The sequence below is a fragment of the Chionomys nivalis genome, chromosome 19, assembly GCF_950005125.1.
Source record: "Chionomys nivalis chromosome 19, mChiNiv1.1, whole genome shotgun sequence".
Classification (NCBI taxonomy): Eukaryota; Metazoa; Chordata; class Mammalia; order Rodentia; family Cricetidae; genus Chionomys; species Chionomys nivalis.
This window is the reverse complement of record NC_080104.1, coordinates 15209284-15226252: the sequence shown is the minus strand read 5'-3', so window position 1 is coordinate 15226252 and position 16969 is coordinate 15209284. Positions and strand designations below refer to the sequence as shown.

At 47.4% G+C, this 16969-nt stretch overlaps 1 protein-coding gene across 1 annotated transcript in view; it reads left to right on the top strand.

Annotated features, from left to right (window-relative positions):
• Tnfrsf21 (TNF receptor superfamily member 21) overlaps positions 1–16969 on the top strand; it is a 66639-nt gene that overhangs the window by 14640 nt on the left and 35030 nt on the right. The window contains exons 2-3 of the mRNA XM_057751930.1: positions 5157–5805; positions 7258–7752. Coding sequence (XP_057607913.1) covers positions 5157–5805; positions 7258–7752 — 1144 coding nt within the window. The remainder of the gene's footprint in view (positions 1–5156; positions 5806–7257; positions 7753–16969) is intronic.

Genomic DNA, 16969 nt, shown 5'->3' with positions numbered 1-16969 from the left:
GAGTGTGTGAATTAGAGTGGGTGTAGAAAGAGGGAGAGAGAAAGAACTAGATGCTCATTGGAAACTCCCATGAGTACCTAAGGGTTCCTGTGAGCTTCCGGTCTCTTTATTGTTTGGATTTCTTTGGATGCCCGTGCTGGGAGTTGGCAAACTTTGTCTGTAAAGGTCCAAATGGTAACAGTAGGTCACTGAGGTCTCCGGGCATGTCGTAGCCTTTCAGCTTTTCCACAGTAGCATGGAAGCAGCCATGAGTGCTAACGACACTGGTGTCTGGATTCTAGGAAGCCTGTTCACAAGAACAACCGAGTGTTGGATTTCCTTTGCCAGCTCCTGGCTTGAAGGATGCTTTCCTTGTTATGTCTCTGGTCTTCATTAGGTAGTTGAGCAAGTAAGAAAATTGGGGTATATGTGGCAGTCCCTGGCCTCGAGCTGCTTATAACCATTATGGGAAGATAAGTATATACACTTAGGAGGCTGTCGGCCAGCGTTACAAGACACTATGTAATTAGGCACTAATACGAAGGACAGAAACAGGAAATGTGATGGGCCACTTGCTCATCTGCTTGGCATCTGAGTGCCTAGGAAGAGTTCTGAAGGCTACCTGAGGATGGCGGGACTCAACAATATCAGAACACACAGGTTAGGGCTGACTGAATGCTAGGCCAACCTGCTAATCTTATAAGTGAGCAAACCAAGATCCTGACTTGGAGACAGGTCAGGTAAGAATATGCCTCCTATTTTCTGTTTTCACAAGCTTTATGTTGTTCTTCTTTGAACTCTAGCCTAATCCACCCGTGGGTGCATATATGTATATATATAGATAGATATTTCGGTATGTATACATTTTTTATTGTTTAGGGATGAGAGAATGGAGTGAGGGCTTCAGCTTATTGGTTGCATTTTGGACCTCAAAAGAATGAGAGCTGTGGGGTTGTGTCAGGTACTTGGAATGAGGAGGCAAGAAAAGGTGAGCTGGGTGGGGCATGGGAAGAAGATGAAACGGGAAGTATGCAAGATAGAAAAATATACACTGACCCATACACAAGAAAGCAGTCAACATAGCGTTGGTGGGAAGGCCTCTAAAGTACCGTAAGGCATAACCAGTACTGTATTGCTTTGACAGGTGAGCCAGCTCTCTAGCCTGTACTCATTCTGTGGAAGAGAGCTTAACTGTTAGAAGGAGGGAGTTTGCATGTTCATACAGACACATCTCAGTGATGTAGTAGCAGAAGTTAGTCAGAAAGAAATCCCAGATTATTGGGGTGGTTGGCTTTACCTTTTGCATATATAAAACCAAACTCAAGCAAGAGAACAGAGAAGCTGACTCAAGGGTGTGTGTATTATGAGCAAATTCTCAGCGAAGGGCTTGGGAAGGTGGCCACCAGTGTCTACAGTGACTCTCTCTGGGGATGAGTCGATTTGCTCAGAGAATCTGTAGTTAAAATTTGTAGGCTTGTTACAGGGATGTTTATTCCGGGTGGTAAAAAGTTAATAGAGATCAGTATTGAGGTAATTAAAAATGCCAGGTTGGTAGGGATGGAGGGGGTGACTCTGATAGTGGGATTGGGCCGTGTCCAAAATGGGGCTTAGGATCAGAGAATTTTAGAGCCAGAGGAGACCTGGCTTAATGGTTTAATGTTAGGCATCAAGATTTAGTTGGGTGTCAGAAACACTCAGAGAGCTGAAAGGCAAGACAAACCACAGACAAATAAAATAAGATCCTTACCCTGCTTGAGCCTCACAATGATCTCAGAGATAAGAAGGGGCAGTGGGAGGTGTATTCAAGACTCATTCCAGGCTGTATTATTTTTTTGTGTATGTGTGGACACACATGTGTCCATGAGTGTGCACATGGAGACCTGGGTTGATGTTGGGAAACATCCTCAATTGCTCTTCCACCCTGTTCAACGAGGCAGGGGCTCCCAATCAAACCCAGAGCTCGCTGATATGGGTAGTCAGTCTCTAGCCGGTTTGTCCTGACTACCTATGCTGGAGTTACTGGTAGACCGCCGCCCCTGCTCGCTCTGTGCATGGCCTCTAGTAATCTGAACTGTTTTTTCATGCTTGTGTGGCAAACGTTTTAACTACCTTCTCTTCCCAGACAATTTTAGTGTCGTATTTGAAGCCTGAAACTTTGGTAGACCTCGCTGATCTGTCTTATCCATGTCTGTGCAAAGGGGAGAATCAAAGGTCGTGTTTGGAAGGACCCAGCCTCTATCTATCACTTATCAAGGACTTTGTTTGAGTCCCCTGTTCCAGTGGTTTTTTTTTTTTTTGTTTGTTTGTTTGTTTTTTTCCAGTATTAGCTTTCACTATCATCTTTTTGTATTGTGCAGGGAGGGGCTATCTTTACATATTGTCTTTCACTTGATCCATCTTATCTCTGCCCAGAGCTCCAGATTAAAGGGAAAAGCTAGTGTGTGTGTGTGTGTGTGTGTGTGTGGTGTTATGCACTCTATCTATACTCTGTCTGTCTGTCTGTCTATCTATCTATCTATCTGTCTGTCTGTCTGTCTGTCTAACTATCTATTTATTTTGATATTGAGACATGTTCTCAGGTAGCCCAAGCTAGTTTCAAACTTGCCATGTAGCTGAAGATAGCCTTGAACTCATGATCCTCCTACCTCAGGCCCTCAAGTACTGGGTTTACAAGCATGTGCCATCATAAGGGGATATTGTTTTGCTTTGGGACAAAGTCTCTTTATGTAGCCCAGACTGATCTGGATCCTGGATTCTCTCCCCCAAGCCTCCCTAATGCCGGAATTACAGGCAAGTGCTTCCACACCTGACGGGAAAGTTCTGGTTGAGATGGGGACTTCTTGGTTGACTGAAAGCTCTTAGGAGAGTAACTCTTTTTTGGTGTCCTGTCTCTTCCTCCATTTGAGCCTCTGGGAGGAAATCCCCAGTTCTTTTGGCACAGTGGGATTAGCTGTTGCCTGGATTCAGAAGAGACTTTAGAGGCCCCTGTAGTCCTTGCTTTAGAAATGTTTACTTTAAAGGCCCCTCACTCAGAAGCCTGAGTAGGCTTTACAAAGCAGAGAGGCTTGTTTGAGACAGAAATGAGGGGCTTGGAGCCTACCTCCTGTTGCTCCTTGGCCAAGAGCAGCCCTGTGATCTCTGTCCAGCTCAGGCCTTGCTTCTGTCCCATTGGTTTCTTCCTTCTTCCGCTTCACCAAACACAGTTAATCCCCACTCTCCTTTATTCTGTTTGTAGGAGATAGAATTGTAGGAGGCAATTTATAAGTCAATATTATAGTCTCTTAAGAATTGATATATCAGACAGGCATTGTTGTGACTACCTAGAGTCTGAAGCATAAGGATTGCAAGTTTCATATCAGCCTGGGCTGCATACTGACAGCCTGTATCAACAAAACAAACATGAAAAAAATAGCAAAAATAACTAATCCCGCTCAGTGGCTCATACCTGCAATACTAGCATCTGGGAAATCTGAGTCAGGATTGCCACAAGTTCGAGGCCAGCCTGGGTTATAAAGTAAGATCCTATCTCAAAATAAAGCATCTTCAAAATGAGCTAATAACTAACAATGCCCTTTACCCCCCAAGAAATTAAGAAATCCAAATAGAGCAAGCGTGGTATAGAGTGTAGGGGCTGTGAGGTTAGGGGTGGGTTTTATACACTGCGGTGGCCTCTGAAAAGTCAGACACCAGGGGACAAGTGCAGTAAATGCCATTCCGCATCCTAGACTCGGAGCTGGTGGGCAGTCAGCGATAAGCACACTGCGGGTGGCTCCGTGGGTTAGAGCCCCAGCACAGGGAGGCTGGTGTTGAGGCCCCGTTTCCTAGAGCTTCGTGCATTTCCCCAGGGTGCACACTGCTGAGTCTGGGATGTGGGCGTGGAGGCACTACACTAATCCTGTGCTTGGTCTCCACTGGGCAGATGGTTTTCTCCTCACAGTGAATCTGCTGGGCTCAGAAGAGGGTGTTTGGGCTCCTTGCGCAAGCGGAAGGAGCCAGAAAAGGGAGCGCCAAGCCAAAAGCTGAAAGGGAAGGCACAGCATTTCTCTTTTCTTTCTCAGTCTCCAAGATGAAATTAAGTTTCTCAACGAGGAAATCAACCACCACCCACTCCTGTTCATCCCCCCCCCCCCCCCCCCCCGCTCTTTCAGGCTTAGACGAAAGAAAAACTAAGCATATAGAAGGCCAGAAATCAGCCATTGTCATGTAAAGAGCGGGGAAGAGACTCAAGAAGTGCCTAGGCCTCACTTGAACATGGGTTGGGAAGGGATAGACTCAGGTTAACCTTCAAGATTCTAAGAAGACAGAAACTATTGATGAGTGCGCAGAAGTTCTTGCTTTGTTCTTTTGGCTACCAGTGTAGATGTAAATCTAGAAGGAATTTGTACTGGAGTTGGTAGCTCAAGACAACCGTCATTTTCTTATAAACGTCTGCATCTTACTGAGGATGCAAGAACTGTTGGGTCTCTCCATTTCCAGGGCCCTGTACAGGGAAGCTGTCACTCTGGTCCTCAGTTCCTGCTCCTTACCACCATCTTCTCTGGGCATCTCAGGATTTGTGCTCCTGAAGCCTTTTTTTTTTTGAGATCGAGTCTCACTATGTTGCTCTCCTTGTCCTGGAACTCACTCAGTAGACCAGTCTGTCCTCAAACTCTGAGATCCTCTTGCCTCTGCCTCCCAAGTGCTGGGATTAAAGGCGTAAGTCACCAACTACCACGCATACCAGGTCCCCCAATTTTTTACTCTGGAAGCTGGTGTAACTCTGGCTGCTGGGTGAAGCTTTTATTTTAAGCATAACATGACCACTGGCTTGTTCTTGCTGGACCTGGCTCACTGCATAGATCCCTCGGTGGGTGCTTGTAGGAGTGTGTATCTACCTATCAGTTGTGGCCTTTGGAGACCGGACAAACCAGGTTTGCCTCTAGAAGCATTGGCTCTGTTGTTTAAGATACATACTAGGAATGCCAAAAGTATGCCTTTGTGTAAAAACAAGACAGAAAGGTTTAGCATCAGGCATGCAGGTGCTACAGAACTAAGGACTTCCGCACGGGCCTCCCTGTTCCTGGTGTCAAGCCGATGTGGTACCAGCCAGACTCTGAACAGTGCAGGTGACAGTGTTGTTACTATCGCTGGTGCTTTGTTCCTCTGCTCTGATCTGATACCTCTCTTATTTCTTTTAGCTTGGATTCCTCAGCACCACCACAGCTCAGCCGGAACAAAAGACTCCGAGTCTCACAGGCACATACCGCCATGTTGACCGTACCACAGGCCAGGTGCTAACCTGTGACAAGTGTCCGGCAGGAACATATGTCTCCGAGCACTGTACCAACATGAGCCTGCGAGTTTGCAGCAGTTGCCCTGCAGGGACCTTTACCAGGCACGAGAATGGCATAGAGAGGTGCCATGACTGTAGTCAGCCATGCCCGTGGCCGATGATCGAGAGACTACCTTGTGCTGCCTTGACTGACCGAGAATGCATTTGCCCACCTGGAATGTATCAGTCTAATGGCACCTGCGCTCCCCATACAGTGTGCCCTGTGGGCTGGGGTGTGCGGAAGAAAGGGACAGAGAATGAGGATGTGCGGTGTAAGCAGTGTGCTCGGGGTACCTTCTCTGATGTGCCTTCCAGTGTGATGAAATGCAAAGCCCACACAGACTGTCTGGGTCAGAACCTGGTGGTGGTCAAGCCGGGGACCAAGGAGACAGACAACGTCTGTGGCACACGCCTGCCCTCCAGCACACCCCCACCTACCCCTGGCACAGCTATCTTTTCTCACCCTGAGCACATGGAACCCCATGAAGTCCCTTCCTCCACCTATGAGCCCCAAGGTAACTTAACCTCATGAATTACTTGCTGGAGGAAGACTTTGAGCCCAGTAGAGTGAGCTGATAACCAAGCGTGTTTTCTCTTTGCTAAATCTAAAATCATTCCTTGGAGAAAGGGAACCTTCATTTTTGTGGCTAATTAAATTTGGCTTCTTTGGACTTAATAGAAACATTTAACTCAGAAGGTTTCAATTAGGAGACAACAGATATCTAAAAACTAGGTTACATCAAATCAGCAAATAAGAACGGAGAGAAATAAGGACAGTGTTTGACTTTATGTAAAACAATTAACCCCTTCAGCTCTCGGCTTCCAACTTGCCGAGTGAGTGAGTGAGTGATTTTAAATGTTTAAGGTTTCTTTCAGATTAAAAAGTTAAGCAACATGGAGTTAATCCTAGGTAGACAATGCCAGAAGGAGAACCAGTAAGGGGGAGCTCGTCCTAATGTCTGGAAGGAAGGACTGCTGTCCATGGTATGACAAAACCATAGGAAAGGAAGTTAGAAACTTCAAAAAACAAACAAGATTAAACCCACGTAGAGATCACTAGCTCTCACACCTGGAAAAGAACAACTTAGTGTTTTTTCCAGCGGTCTTGACTTCTTGTCCTTTGTCTGGTGTCCCTGGTTGCCTAGCATCCCAGTCGGCACTCGGACAGAAGTTCACATTCTGCCATATCCTCTCTCATGGCCTTAGTTTCCGGGCCGTGAGTGCCGATGTAAATTGTGCCCCCAGCAAGGGGGGCGGTGCGGTGCCTGCACTCCATTGATAAAAAAGGGAATGCTTTCTCCCGCCCACCGTTCTGCCATGAAGAAATGGGTGTGACGAGCTTCAGGGGCTGACACAGGCCGGGTTTGGTCCCCGGAGACTCTCAGCTCCCATTCCTCACACTCTTTCATGAAAGCTAATGTGGAAACTTCTTAGAAAGAAGCCCCCAGAGCCAACCCCAGCCCTGTGTAACCTCTGGGTTCCAGCTGCTTCCTTTGTGTATCGACCTGTTGGGCAGGGTTGGAGCTGAGCCTGAGCTCTTGTCTTTATCTTAGTGACAGGCTCTGTTTCACCTCTGAAACTAAAGGTGACGGAGGAGGAGGATGCGCAAGGGAATTTAGCTGGAGCGAGTTCTCTGCGCAGTCGAATCAGTGGGGGGTTGACCCGTGGCAGGTGCCCACTTGTCCACAGAGTACCTAAAGTCTAGGAGAAACTATCTGGGGTTCACCCATTGGCTCCCTGAGGATGCCCGTGTTCTGAGTGCCAGAACCCGAGTTTCGCTATTCAGATTTTTATCTTTTATATAAAGATGCCATTAGGACCTTTATGAAAATATGCAAGATAATATTTGATCTTAAGATTCAGCAGTCACCTCTTCTTTGACTGTTTGACATGACCAGGGACAGGAGAGAATGTGTAGATGCCCAAATATGGAAAAGCTGTTCCCCCCTCCTTACTCTTTCTTCTAGGCGTGAACTCAACAGAACCCAACTCTACTGCCTCTGTTAGACCAAAGGTACCAAGTGGCATCCAGGAAGGGACAGTTCCCGACAACACAAGTTCAACCAGTGTGAAGGAAGGCACGAACAAGACCCTCCCAAGCCCACCCCAAGTTACTCACCAGCAAGGCCCCCACCACAGACACATCCTGAAGCTGCTACCGACATCCATGGAGGCCACTGGGGAGAAGTCCAGCACTGCCATCAAGGCCCCGAAGCGGGGCCATCCCCGGCAGAACCTGCACAAGCATTTCGACATCAACGAACATTTGCCTTGGATGATTGTGCTCTTCCTTCTGCTGGTGCTCGTGCTGATCGTGGTGTGCAGCATCCGCAAGAGTTCCAGGACTCTCAAAAAGGGGCCCCGGCAGGATCCCAGTGCCATCGTGGAAAAGGCAGGGCTGAAGAAGTCCTTGACTCCGACCCAGAACCGCGAGAAGTGGATTTACTACTGCAATGGCCACGGTGAGCCTCTCCTGTTCCCTCGGTGTCTGTAGAGCTCCCAGCCTCCCTCCTGTTCCCTAGAGGGATGGGAAAGCCATAGTTTGTGGAGTCCCCTTCCTTCCTTCCTTCACCAAGTGCTTCTTGATCTAGTGTGTTCCAGCAAATGATTCTGACCAACTATTTGGAAATAATGCATTTAGAGGGAACCACCTCTTTCTATTCCCTTCCCCTACAGGCACTATTGAAACTGGAGAACGTTGCGGACTCAGAGACCTGCGAGTCACTTTCAGGGACTTCTTGGTTAACTTGTCTCATTTCGCAAATGTAGGAATGTAATTCAGAGAGGTTTCGCTCGAACAAGAGTCTAGTTGTTTGTTGACGACTGGTTGGCACGAGACTGCCCGTCTCTTACTGCCGGAGCCCTTCCTCTTTTCGGTTTTGAAAAGTTACAAAGAACATGTTATTTGTGTATGGTCATGCTGTGTATACGCGTGTACACACGCACATGTTATGGCACGCACGAGGAGGTCAGAGGACAGCTTTTGGGAGTCAGTTCTCTCCTACTGTGGGCTCCAAGGGTCAAATTCAGGCTTGTGTAATAAAAGCTTTTTAACACACAAAGCCGTATTGCCAGCCCACACTTCCCTTTCCTATGCCTCAGGCTAAGGAAAATAATAAAAGGAGTCCAAAACTAATTTGTTGTAAGCTAGCTGGGCTGTAAGATTTAGATGTGAACTTTGCTTTTCATTCTATATCTTTATATGTACACATTTCTTCACACACACATACACACACACACACACACACACCTCCTACCTAAATGTTTAGACTCTCACTCAATCCAGGGTGCAGGAGGATTTTTTTAGATGATAGACGCCCACAACATAAGAGGTTCCTCTTGGTCTGAGGCCGTGTCCTACATCTCTCCCTTACTAGTCAGTGTGTGTGGATAGACGCCGGAATATTTTGCTCTTTTCTCTTTTAAGGGCAAAAATAGCTTACAGTACTTGCTTGTCTCTGAGCTCAGTTTGACTTGAAGGCTGCAATTTTGTTCTCCTGCTGTGGCTGCAGCTTCCTTTCCTGAGTGAAGGCCAGCTCTGGAAATCCCACTCAGTTGTTTCCTTTCCAGTTACAGATAGAGGTGTGTGCTTACCTTCCTACAGCCTGCTTATAGTCTTTTCTACTGAATGCTGGAAATGCTTACACTGTTTGGTCTAGTAATTCTATTTCTGGGACCCTGTCACAGAAGGATAAACAGATTCTTTTTTTTTTTAAAGTAATCTCAGTGAGCATAGACGTTGTCTTGTAGGGAGAGGAAAGCAGCTTTAGACAGGACCTTGCTCTGTAGCCAGGCAGGCCTTGAACTCGCGATTGCCCCATGTCAGCCACCTTAGTGTTGGGATTAGAAGTATGGGATGCCATGGCTGGGTAACCTTATAACCATTTAACATAGCCTCATGAGTCATAAACATTGCAAACAAATGAAGTAACAATTTTAGGGAAATAACTGAGTAAATGGTCAAGTGTCCATGTATAATAGAACATTTTCCCATACTCAAGAGACATTTATATTAGGTAAAAGAAACACTCTCAATGGAACGACAGTTTCTAAAAGTCCCAACTCTCCTAAGCCTTCAGAGGCTGAGAGGGAGGGAAGGCACCAGAGGAGAGAATGTTTTTCCAGTGTGGTAGGATTTTTGGACTCTTTGCCCTCCGTTTATTAGTATCCCACACTTTTCCTAAGTTTTGATTAATAAAACACTGTAGGAAGTTGTGGGGGCTGGAGGGGCATTAAAACCCACTTAGTCCACTTCCCTCAGTGACCGGGTGAATGGGCAGTGGGATGCTGTGGCGGCACTCTGCCTGGTGCAGACTCTCAGAGCTGTCCCAGATTTGCCACCCGTGAGTGTGCAGGGCCATGTGCTGACCCAGGAGGCCTGTGGTCTTTGGGCTGCGGGTTGGACGTGCCTGGCTGAGAGCCTGTGTCGACCCTACTGTGGCAATCTGGAAACCCAGTGACTGGAAAAGCTTCACCACCACCCCCCTTTAGTGAAAACCTTGAATAGCTTCCTATGTGCACATAATTCTAACTTGGGGGTGGGGGGAGTTATAAGGATAAAGCATGTGTATTCCTGTGCCCGGGCTGTTCTTCCTTTTGCTGTGTTTTGTGACAGTGCCTGGCATAGTCCGGGTTGCCCTCAAACTCGCCATATAGTCAGAGCTGCCCTTGAACTCCTTATCCTCCTGCCTCAGACTCCCTAATGCTCAGATTATACACGCGCCTCCATATCCAGCTTAACATTTTACTCTTTGTCACCTCTGCCCTTTGCTTCTAAAGCCATGCACTGATTCCATAGCCTGTATTATAGAATAGCTTGTTATATTTAATGGCGTGAGTATTGCACGTCACATGTATCTACACATAAATTTCCCACATTGTTCCATGGCTCTTTACCCCTCAGTAAATTAGTGTATTTCCTAACAATAAGGATATTCTCTCTGTAAAATATTTTGTAGTTTCCATCCTCATTAAGGTGAACATGAGAACAGTGCTTTGTTGTGTACATGTCCTTGTCTGTTTTGTTGTTCACCCGGTGTCCTAGTTAGCTTTCTGTTGCTATGATAAACACTGTGGCCAAAAGAAACTTGTGGGGGTAAGGTTTCGTTGAGCTCACACTTCCAGGTCATAGTTCATCGCGGGGGTGTGGGGTCGGGGGAGTCAGGGCAGGAACTCAAATAGGAACTAGAGGTAAGAACTGATTCAGAGGCCATAGAGAGTCCCTACCTCCTGGCTTGCTCTCCATGGCTCCCTTAGCTTGACTTTTTGACAATCTTCCAAGTGGCAGTACCATCCACAGTGGCCCTCCCACCATGATCAAGAAAGTGTCTCAGAGACACTCTCTCAAAGTGGTTTGAGAGAAAATGGCCCCCAAAGGGAATGGCACTATTGGGAGGTAAGGCTTTGTTAGAATGGGGGTGGACTTGTAGGAGGAAGTGTCTCCCTGTGGAGATGGGCTTTGAGGACTTACATACGCTTAAAGTTCCACCCAGTGTCTCATACCACTTCCTGTTGTCTGCAGAATGTAAGACATTCAGGATACTTTTCCAGCACCATGTCTGCCTGCAGGCCACCATGTCACACGATAGTGATAATGGACTAAACCTCTGAAGATGGAAGGCACCACAATTAAATGTTTTTCCTATAAGAGTTGCCGAGGTCGTGGTGTCCTTTCACAGCAACAGAAACCGTAACTAAGGCATGGACATTTCTCTGGTCCAATGTAGTGGAGTGGGGGTGAGTGCGGGGCAGTTCCAGACAGGATTTTTCTGTGTAGCCCTCGCATTCCTGGAACTCACTTTGTAGACCAGGCTGACCTCAAACTCACAGAGATCCCCTGCCTTTGCCTCCCAAGTGCTGGGATTAAAGGCGTGCGCCACCACAACCCGGTTAGCACTCCAGCTTTTACTTAGCAATCTTCTGTCTTCACCAGCCAAGTGCTGGGATTGCCAGTGGGCCTTGTACCACCCTGGCTTTTATACAGGTGCTGGGGATACGAGTTCTAGTCCTCATACGTGCTTGACACGCCCTCTATCCACTGAGCTACCTTACCCTAAGAAGTATACCTTTTCCCTTGAGTATAAGATCTTGTCCAGGATCAAGTTTTGCAGTGACCTGTGCTCTGAATTTACCTCATTAATAGAAACAGTATGACTATCCTTTTAAATTATGTAAATCTAGAACTATCCTTCTATGGTCATGTTATTAATCAGTAGTTGCTGTCATGGTTTATGATCAGATACATTTTGAAAAATGTTTTGGCAGCATAGTTCTAAAGTCCTAGAGAACACAGCGGGTTGTAGAAACAGATTGGTCCAGGAGCAGAAAACAGCACAGTACCATGACCTTAAACACTCTCTTAAACGTTGTATTACATTATTTATCTAGCGTGCTGGGGTGCGTGCATGCCAGAGTGAACCCCATGGTGAACCTTGGAAGGTTAGAGGAGAGTCTGCAGGAGCTGGTTCTATCCTACCACGGTGTGGAGTCCAGGAATGGAGCTCAGGTCTTCCGGCATAGTGCCAAGGCCCTCTACCCTCTGAGCCCTCTTCCGGCGTAGTGCCAAGGCCCTCTACCCTCTGAGCCCTCTTCTGGCCCAATGCCAAGGCCCTCTACCCTCTGAGTCCTCTTCTGGCCCAGTGCCAACTCCCTCTACCCTCTGAGCCCTCTTCCGGCATAGTGCCAAGGCCCTCTACCCTCTGAGCCCTCTTCCAGCATAGTGCCAAGGCCCTCTACCCTCTGAGCCATCTCACCCACCTGGCTTTCACCATTCTTGCAGCTCTTTTTACCCTATGAAATACCATGTGTCCTCATAGCCATATCCTCCTTTATTAAAGAATGGAAGTGGCAAATCAAACCCAACCCAGTCACCCTCCTGTGCTGCTTCAGTGCGGTGCCTTCCAGTGTCTCCATCGGTGTTGGTAGTGTAATTAGCCCTTCCTGTAGTTTAGCTTTTCCTAGGTTCTGCATTGGGATGTGAGGCCTTTCGGTAAGGAGGGCCTTCTCTTTCCAAATTGCTGGTTTCCATGGTGCAAGCAGGTAAAATCCTGTTACAAAGAGAGGTTCTGTTCTGTAAAGGCTACCCCAGGTGCACTGTGCTCTCTGTAAACAATGCCTCGTTGATCTGACCGCATTGTGTTCTAGCAGGAGATTATCCCCGCATCATAAGATCTCTTCCTGACTTTCGGCCATTCACTCCGAATGGCCGTGAGCATGAGGACTGAATGCCCCGGGAGTTTTCTATCAGAAGTTTTGTGAGACCTCCTTTACCCCTGCCCACTGTGATAGGGACATGCTGGGCTCTTCTTTAAAAAGTATTGTTAGTGTTTGACAGTTTTGTACATATGCACAATGCGCTGTGATTCTATTCACCCACCATGGACCTCTGATTGTCAGTCTTCCTGTCTCTGAACACTTTCCTCTGTCTAACTAGTCTACCAGTTGCTTTCCCATCAGAAAAAATGGTACCCCTCCCACAGTATCCATAATGGTGAGATCTTTAGAAAGGGCTTCAGGAAGGGAGCGTGGGCTCCTGTCACTTCTTATCTCCATGATGCGGCCTTAGGGCTCAATCTTGAGCAGGTGTCTATTGCTGCTGTTCATGGTTGCAAGGGCTATGTTGTGTTCCAGTGACCGGTGTGTGATGGATTATGAAAAATTGCTGAGGATCCCCGAGTAGCTTGCTTCAGGATCCCCGCCGGCGGCAGGCAGTGGGCAGGGTGTCCTGAGAGCAGTCAATCCCAGGCAGGGATGCCCAGGACCACGCAGCAGGTCTCCAAAGGTGACTGGTCCTGGGCGGTGAGCTATGTGGTGAGAGACAGACAGACAGACAGATAAGTACACCATACAGAGTGAGGTTAGATATTAATTAAGTGGGTTATGGAAGTATGGAGGGGAAGGGGGAAAAGAGAGAAGAGCAGAGAGAGAGACAGACACAGAGAGAGAGAAAGAGAGAGAGACAGAGAGACAGAGAGGTGGGGGAGAGAAGGGAGAGACCAAAGCTGCCTCTCTGAGAAAAGAGAGAGAACTCAGGCTGGAAGCTAAATATCACCTTGCAGTAGCGGATGGGGAAGAGAGTGGGCATGGCTTGTCTCTTAAAGAGACAGATCATTACACTGTGGCCTCTTGCTTGCCTTGTTGGACCTCAGGACTCTGCATTCTGAAGCGAGGCCTTTGGTTCCTGTCTTCTCACCATTGAGACCTCTTATGTCCTGTTGCCATAGGGTCCTGTGGTTGGACCCTGGAGCTGCACCTTCTGAGGGTCAGTGTGATGGCACCCTAGCTCCCTTCCTTCCTGAAGTCAGAAGAGCTCAGTGGTCGCTAGGTTGTCAGGGACTTTGGTTTCTCGCAGTATATCCACTTTTTAGAGATTGTAGAATTTCTATCTATGAAACCTATTTAGGATTTTATTATTAGGTTGAGTTGTCATGATGATGTGAACCTATTGTTTGGGCTTTAATCATCATCCTTCTGTTATTTTGTGGAAATAGATTTCTTTTTGTATTATAACCCCAAGATAGTGGGATCAGTGTGGGTGGGAGTACAGAAGTTTAATCTGATTTAAAATGAAAATGAAGGTGCTAAAAAGGTGGTTCAGTGGGTAAAAGCTCGCGCTGTTCTTCCAGAGGATCCAGAGTGGCTTATAACAGCCTACATATAACTCCAGCTCCAAAAGGCTGTGAGTGATCTCGGGCCAGACATGGACTCTCTTTGGTGGTCAGCTTTTTCAGTAAAACGAGGAGACCTAAGCCCATCACAGGGATCCAGTTGAAGATGATCAAGGTGATCATGTATTTTTGCCTTACCTGAGTATACTTCCTGTCACCCTGATATCCGACAGGAGAAATGCAGGCCCTGTGGATCCTACAATCTGCTGTAGTGTGGGAACAGTGTGTGGCTGGCTAGTCATAGAGAGGAAACAAGGCTTGATCCCAACTCTATGCTGAAGACGGATCCTATAGGGGAAGGTGGGGGAGGGATGGAAACAGAGGGGGGAGGGAAAGCTGCAGCTCGGGTTAAATGAATAAATTTAATTAATAATAATAAAAATGGACATTCAGTACATTGGTATTCAGCTTAATGCATACCAGGGCACATGGGAGGTTGCCACTAAAAAAAAGATAAGATGTATATTTTTAACAATATATCACTGTATGTTAGAATTGAATAAAAAGGATCTTAGGTTCACTGCAACACAAAGGGTTACCCTGCAGCTGACGACAGAGTACAGTGGGCAGTAAATGGCTCTGCTTGTGTTAGGAGACACGGCCCGGCAGGGCTGAGAGAGCATACCATGGCCCTGTGCCTTTGTGGGGTGTAGAAGATCCTTCGGTGTTGAGAGAGATTCAACAGTTAGTTCAGAACTCATGTCTGGAGCCGATCTTCTCAAGTGTGTTATCCAAAATTCCAGGACTCCAACATGCACAGTGGTGGTAATGGAGGGGGAAGCCCTGACCGAGGCTTTCAGGTATCTCTGAACTTTGGTGCTGCAGGAGACCTCGGTGTCTGGAGTCTTTTTCGTCACTCATGCTGGCTGAAAAGAGGCCAGCAGCTCCTGTCTGTCTATAAAGAACAGGGCTGGGGATAGATGCATCTAAAGCCCTCTGATTCCTTCTCAGGAGTCACAAATAAGGTTTAGACTAGCCTGCCTCTTTAAGTTTTATATATTCTGACCATGGCTTATTACTGTGAGCATTACGTCTCTCCGTAAAAGGATTCTTAAATTGCATGTTTACCCCAGGTCAATGTCTGTTTGCAATTCTTCTCAACTGTGAGTCTAAGTTCTGTAGACTAGTCCAAAGTGGTCCTTTGGGGTGGAAAAAACTATTGCTTGTATAACGGTAGAAAGCCCAGGTTCCAGAAGTGAGTTACGTCATTTCCAGAAAGGCCACAGCAAAGCCTTGCCTTGAAGAAGGTGACCCTCCAGGGGCCCAGGCAAAGCTCATGTCCGTTGGGGACATCTTTAGTCATGGCAACCATGGGTTTCTTCAGGGACAAATGAAGCAAGAGATGTCGGGCTAGAGGGAGATCGTTCTCTTAGTTACCACCTCCTCCCTCTTTGCCCTGCATCTCGTTCTCTCCTCTGGGAATTACTGTTACCTGTTGGATGAGCTGCTTTCCTGCAGGGAGCCTGAATAGCCAGACTGCTGCAGCTGAATTGCTTGTTTGGGTCATACAGGAGGTAGGCATGGGCAGGTGCGGTGTGCTAACCCATTCTCAGACAATAGGGGAATTATGGGGTAGATTCGTAGCCAGCTTCGCATCTAAGGAATCCTAAGGTAAACAAAACGTTGGAGTTGAAAAAAAAAGATCGGTTATTAAATTGTTTTTCGTGTGATGTTTTCATTTCATTATGTGTGTTTGAACATTAAGACCGAGGCATTGTCTTAGTAGACGAGGGCTTACAGGACCTTGGTAACACGAAGACTGTTTTGATTTGCTTTTAGAAGACATAGATTGGACAGTGCTGAGCTCCTGGGGTGGGGGGAGAGACGGAGGGTGGAACTGAGCACAAGGGAGTGATTTGCTCAAGGTCCGGGGAGAGTTGAGGCCTCCGCTCCCTGACTTCTGGGGTAGTACTCTTCATATCACGCTGTGCTCAATGCCTTTCTAGTCAAAGGAATGACCGCTTGATTTTGCCCACTGCTACAGGCAACAGTGTGGTTAGAAAATCACTCACAGTTCTTGAGTAAGACAGCAGAGAGGACGTTTGCCTTTGAGGGTCCTGGACGCCGAGGCCGGGCAGGAAAGAAGCGTACATTGGTCATCAGTAGTAGCCATGAAGTAGGTGAGGATGAGGGAAATAGGTAGGTGCCCTGTCCCACCCAGACCAGGAGTGCCTAGAAACCTGCTGAATCTCCCCAGATTGCCTCTGTGAGATAGGTGGTCTGAGGGGGAGCTGGTGTGTCTCTTCTTTTGCTGAGCACCTCAGGGGGATGTCTCCAGACGGTGAGAGACAAAGACCCACAGCCGTGAGGGGCATGAGGAGGTCTTGGACCGAGATTAAACTGTTAAACTCTTACACAAAACCTCTCCTCCCTGGTCGTGAAGAGCAGAGGCAGTTAGTTCTCTCCAATCCCCCTTTTCCTTCACCCCGACACAGACAACAAATCACTGTATGACCGCTTCTGACTCGGTTGTTCATGAAAATTCTCTCGTCTAGGGCAAATCTGTAAGATTTTCTCTTTTTCTTTTCCTTTCTTCTCTTCCCTCCCCCCCCCCCCCAGTATACGTGTGTGTGTGTGTGGAGGTCAGAGAACAACCTCTAGTGTCTGGCCTCCTTTGCCACCGTGTCTGGGCACAGGATCTCTGGGTCCTTGTGCACACTCCTGCCCCGCTAGTCTCCAAGCTCCCAGAGATTCTGGGATCTCTGCCTCCTTGTCTCCATAGGAACAGTGGCTTTACAGATGCTCACCGCTGCATCTGGTTCAAAGGATTCCAGTTCAGGTCCTCATGCCGGTACACGATCTGCCCACTGACCCATCTCCCCAGCCAGTTTAGAAAAACACTTTTGATTATTGATGCTGGCCTGGGAGGAGGAAGAAAAATGATCATTCATTTGTATCAAATGCTTCCTATACGATGTGAAATTTATCTGTAGGTTCCCCTTTAATTCTCAGAAAAACATTATGGTGTGAAGATTGTACCCATTTTGCTTATCAGAGGCAGAGGAAGATGCAG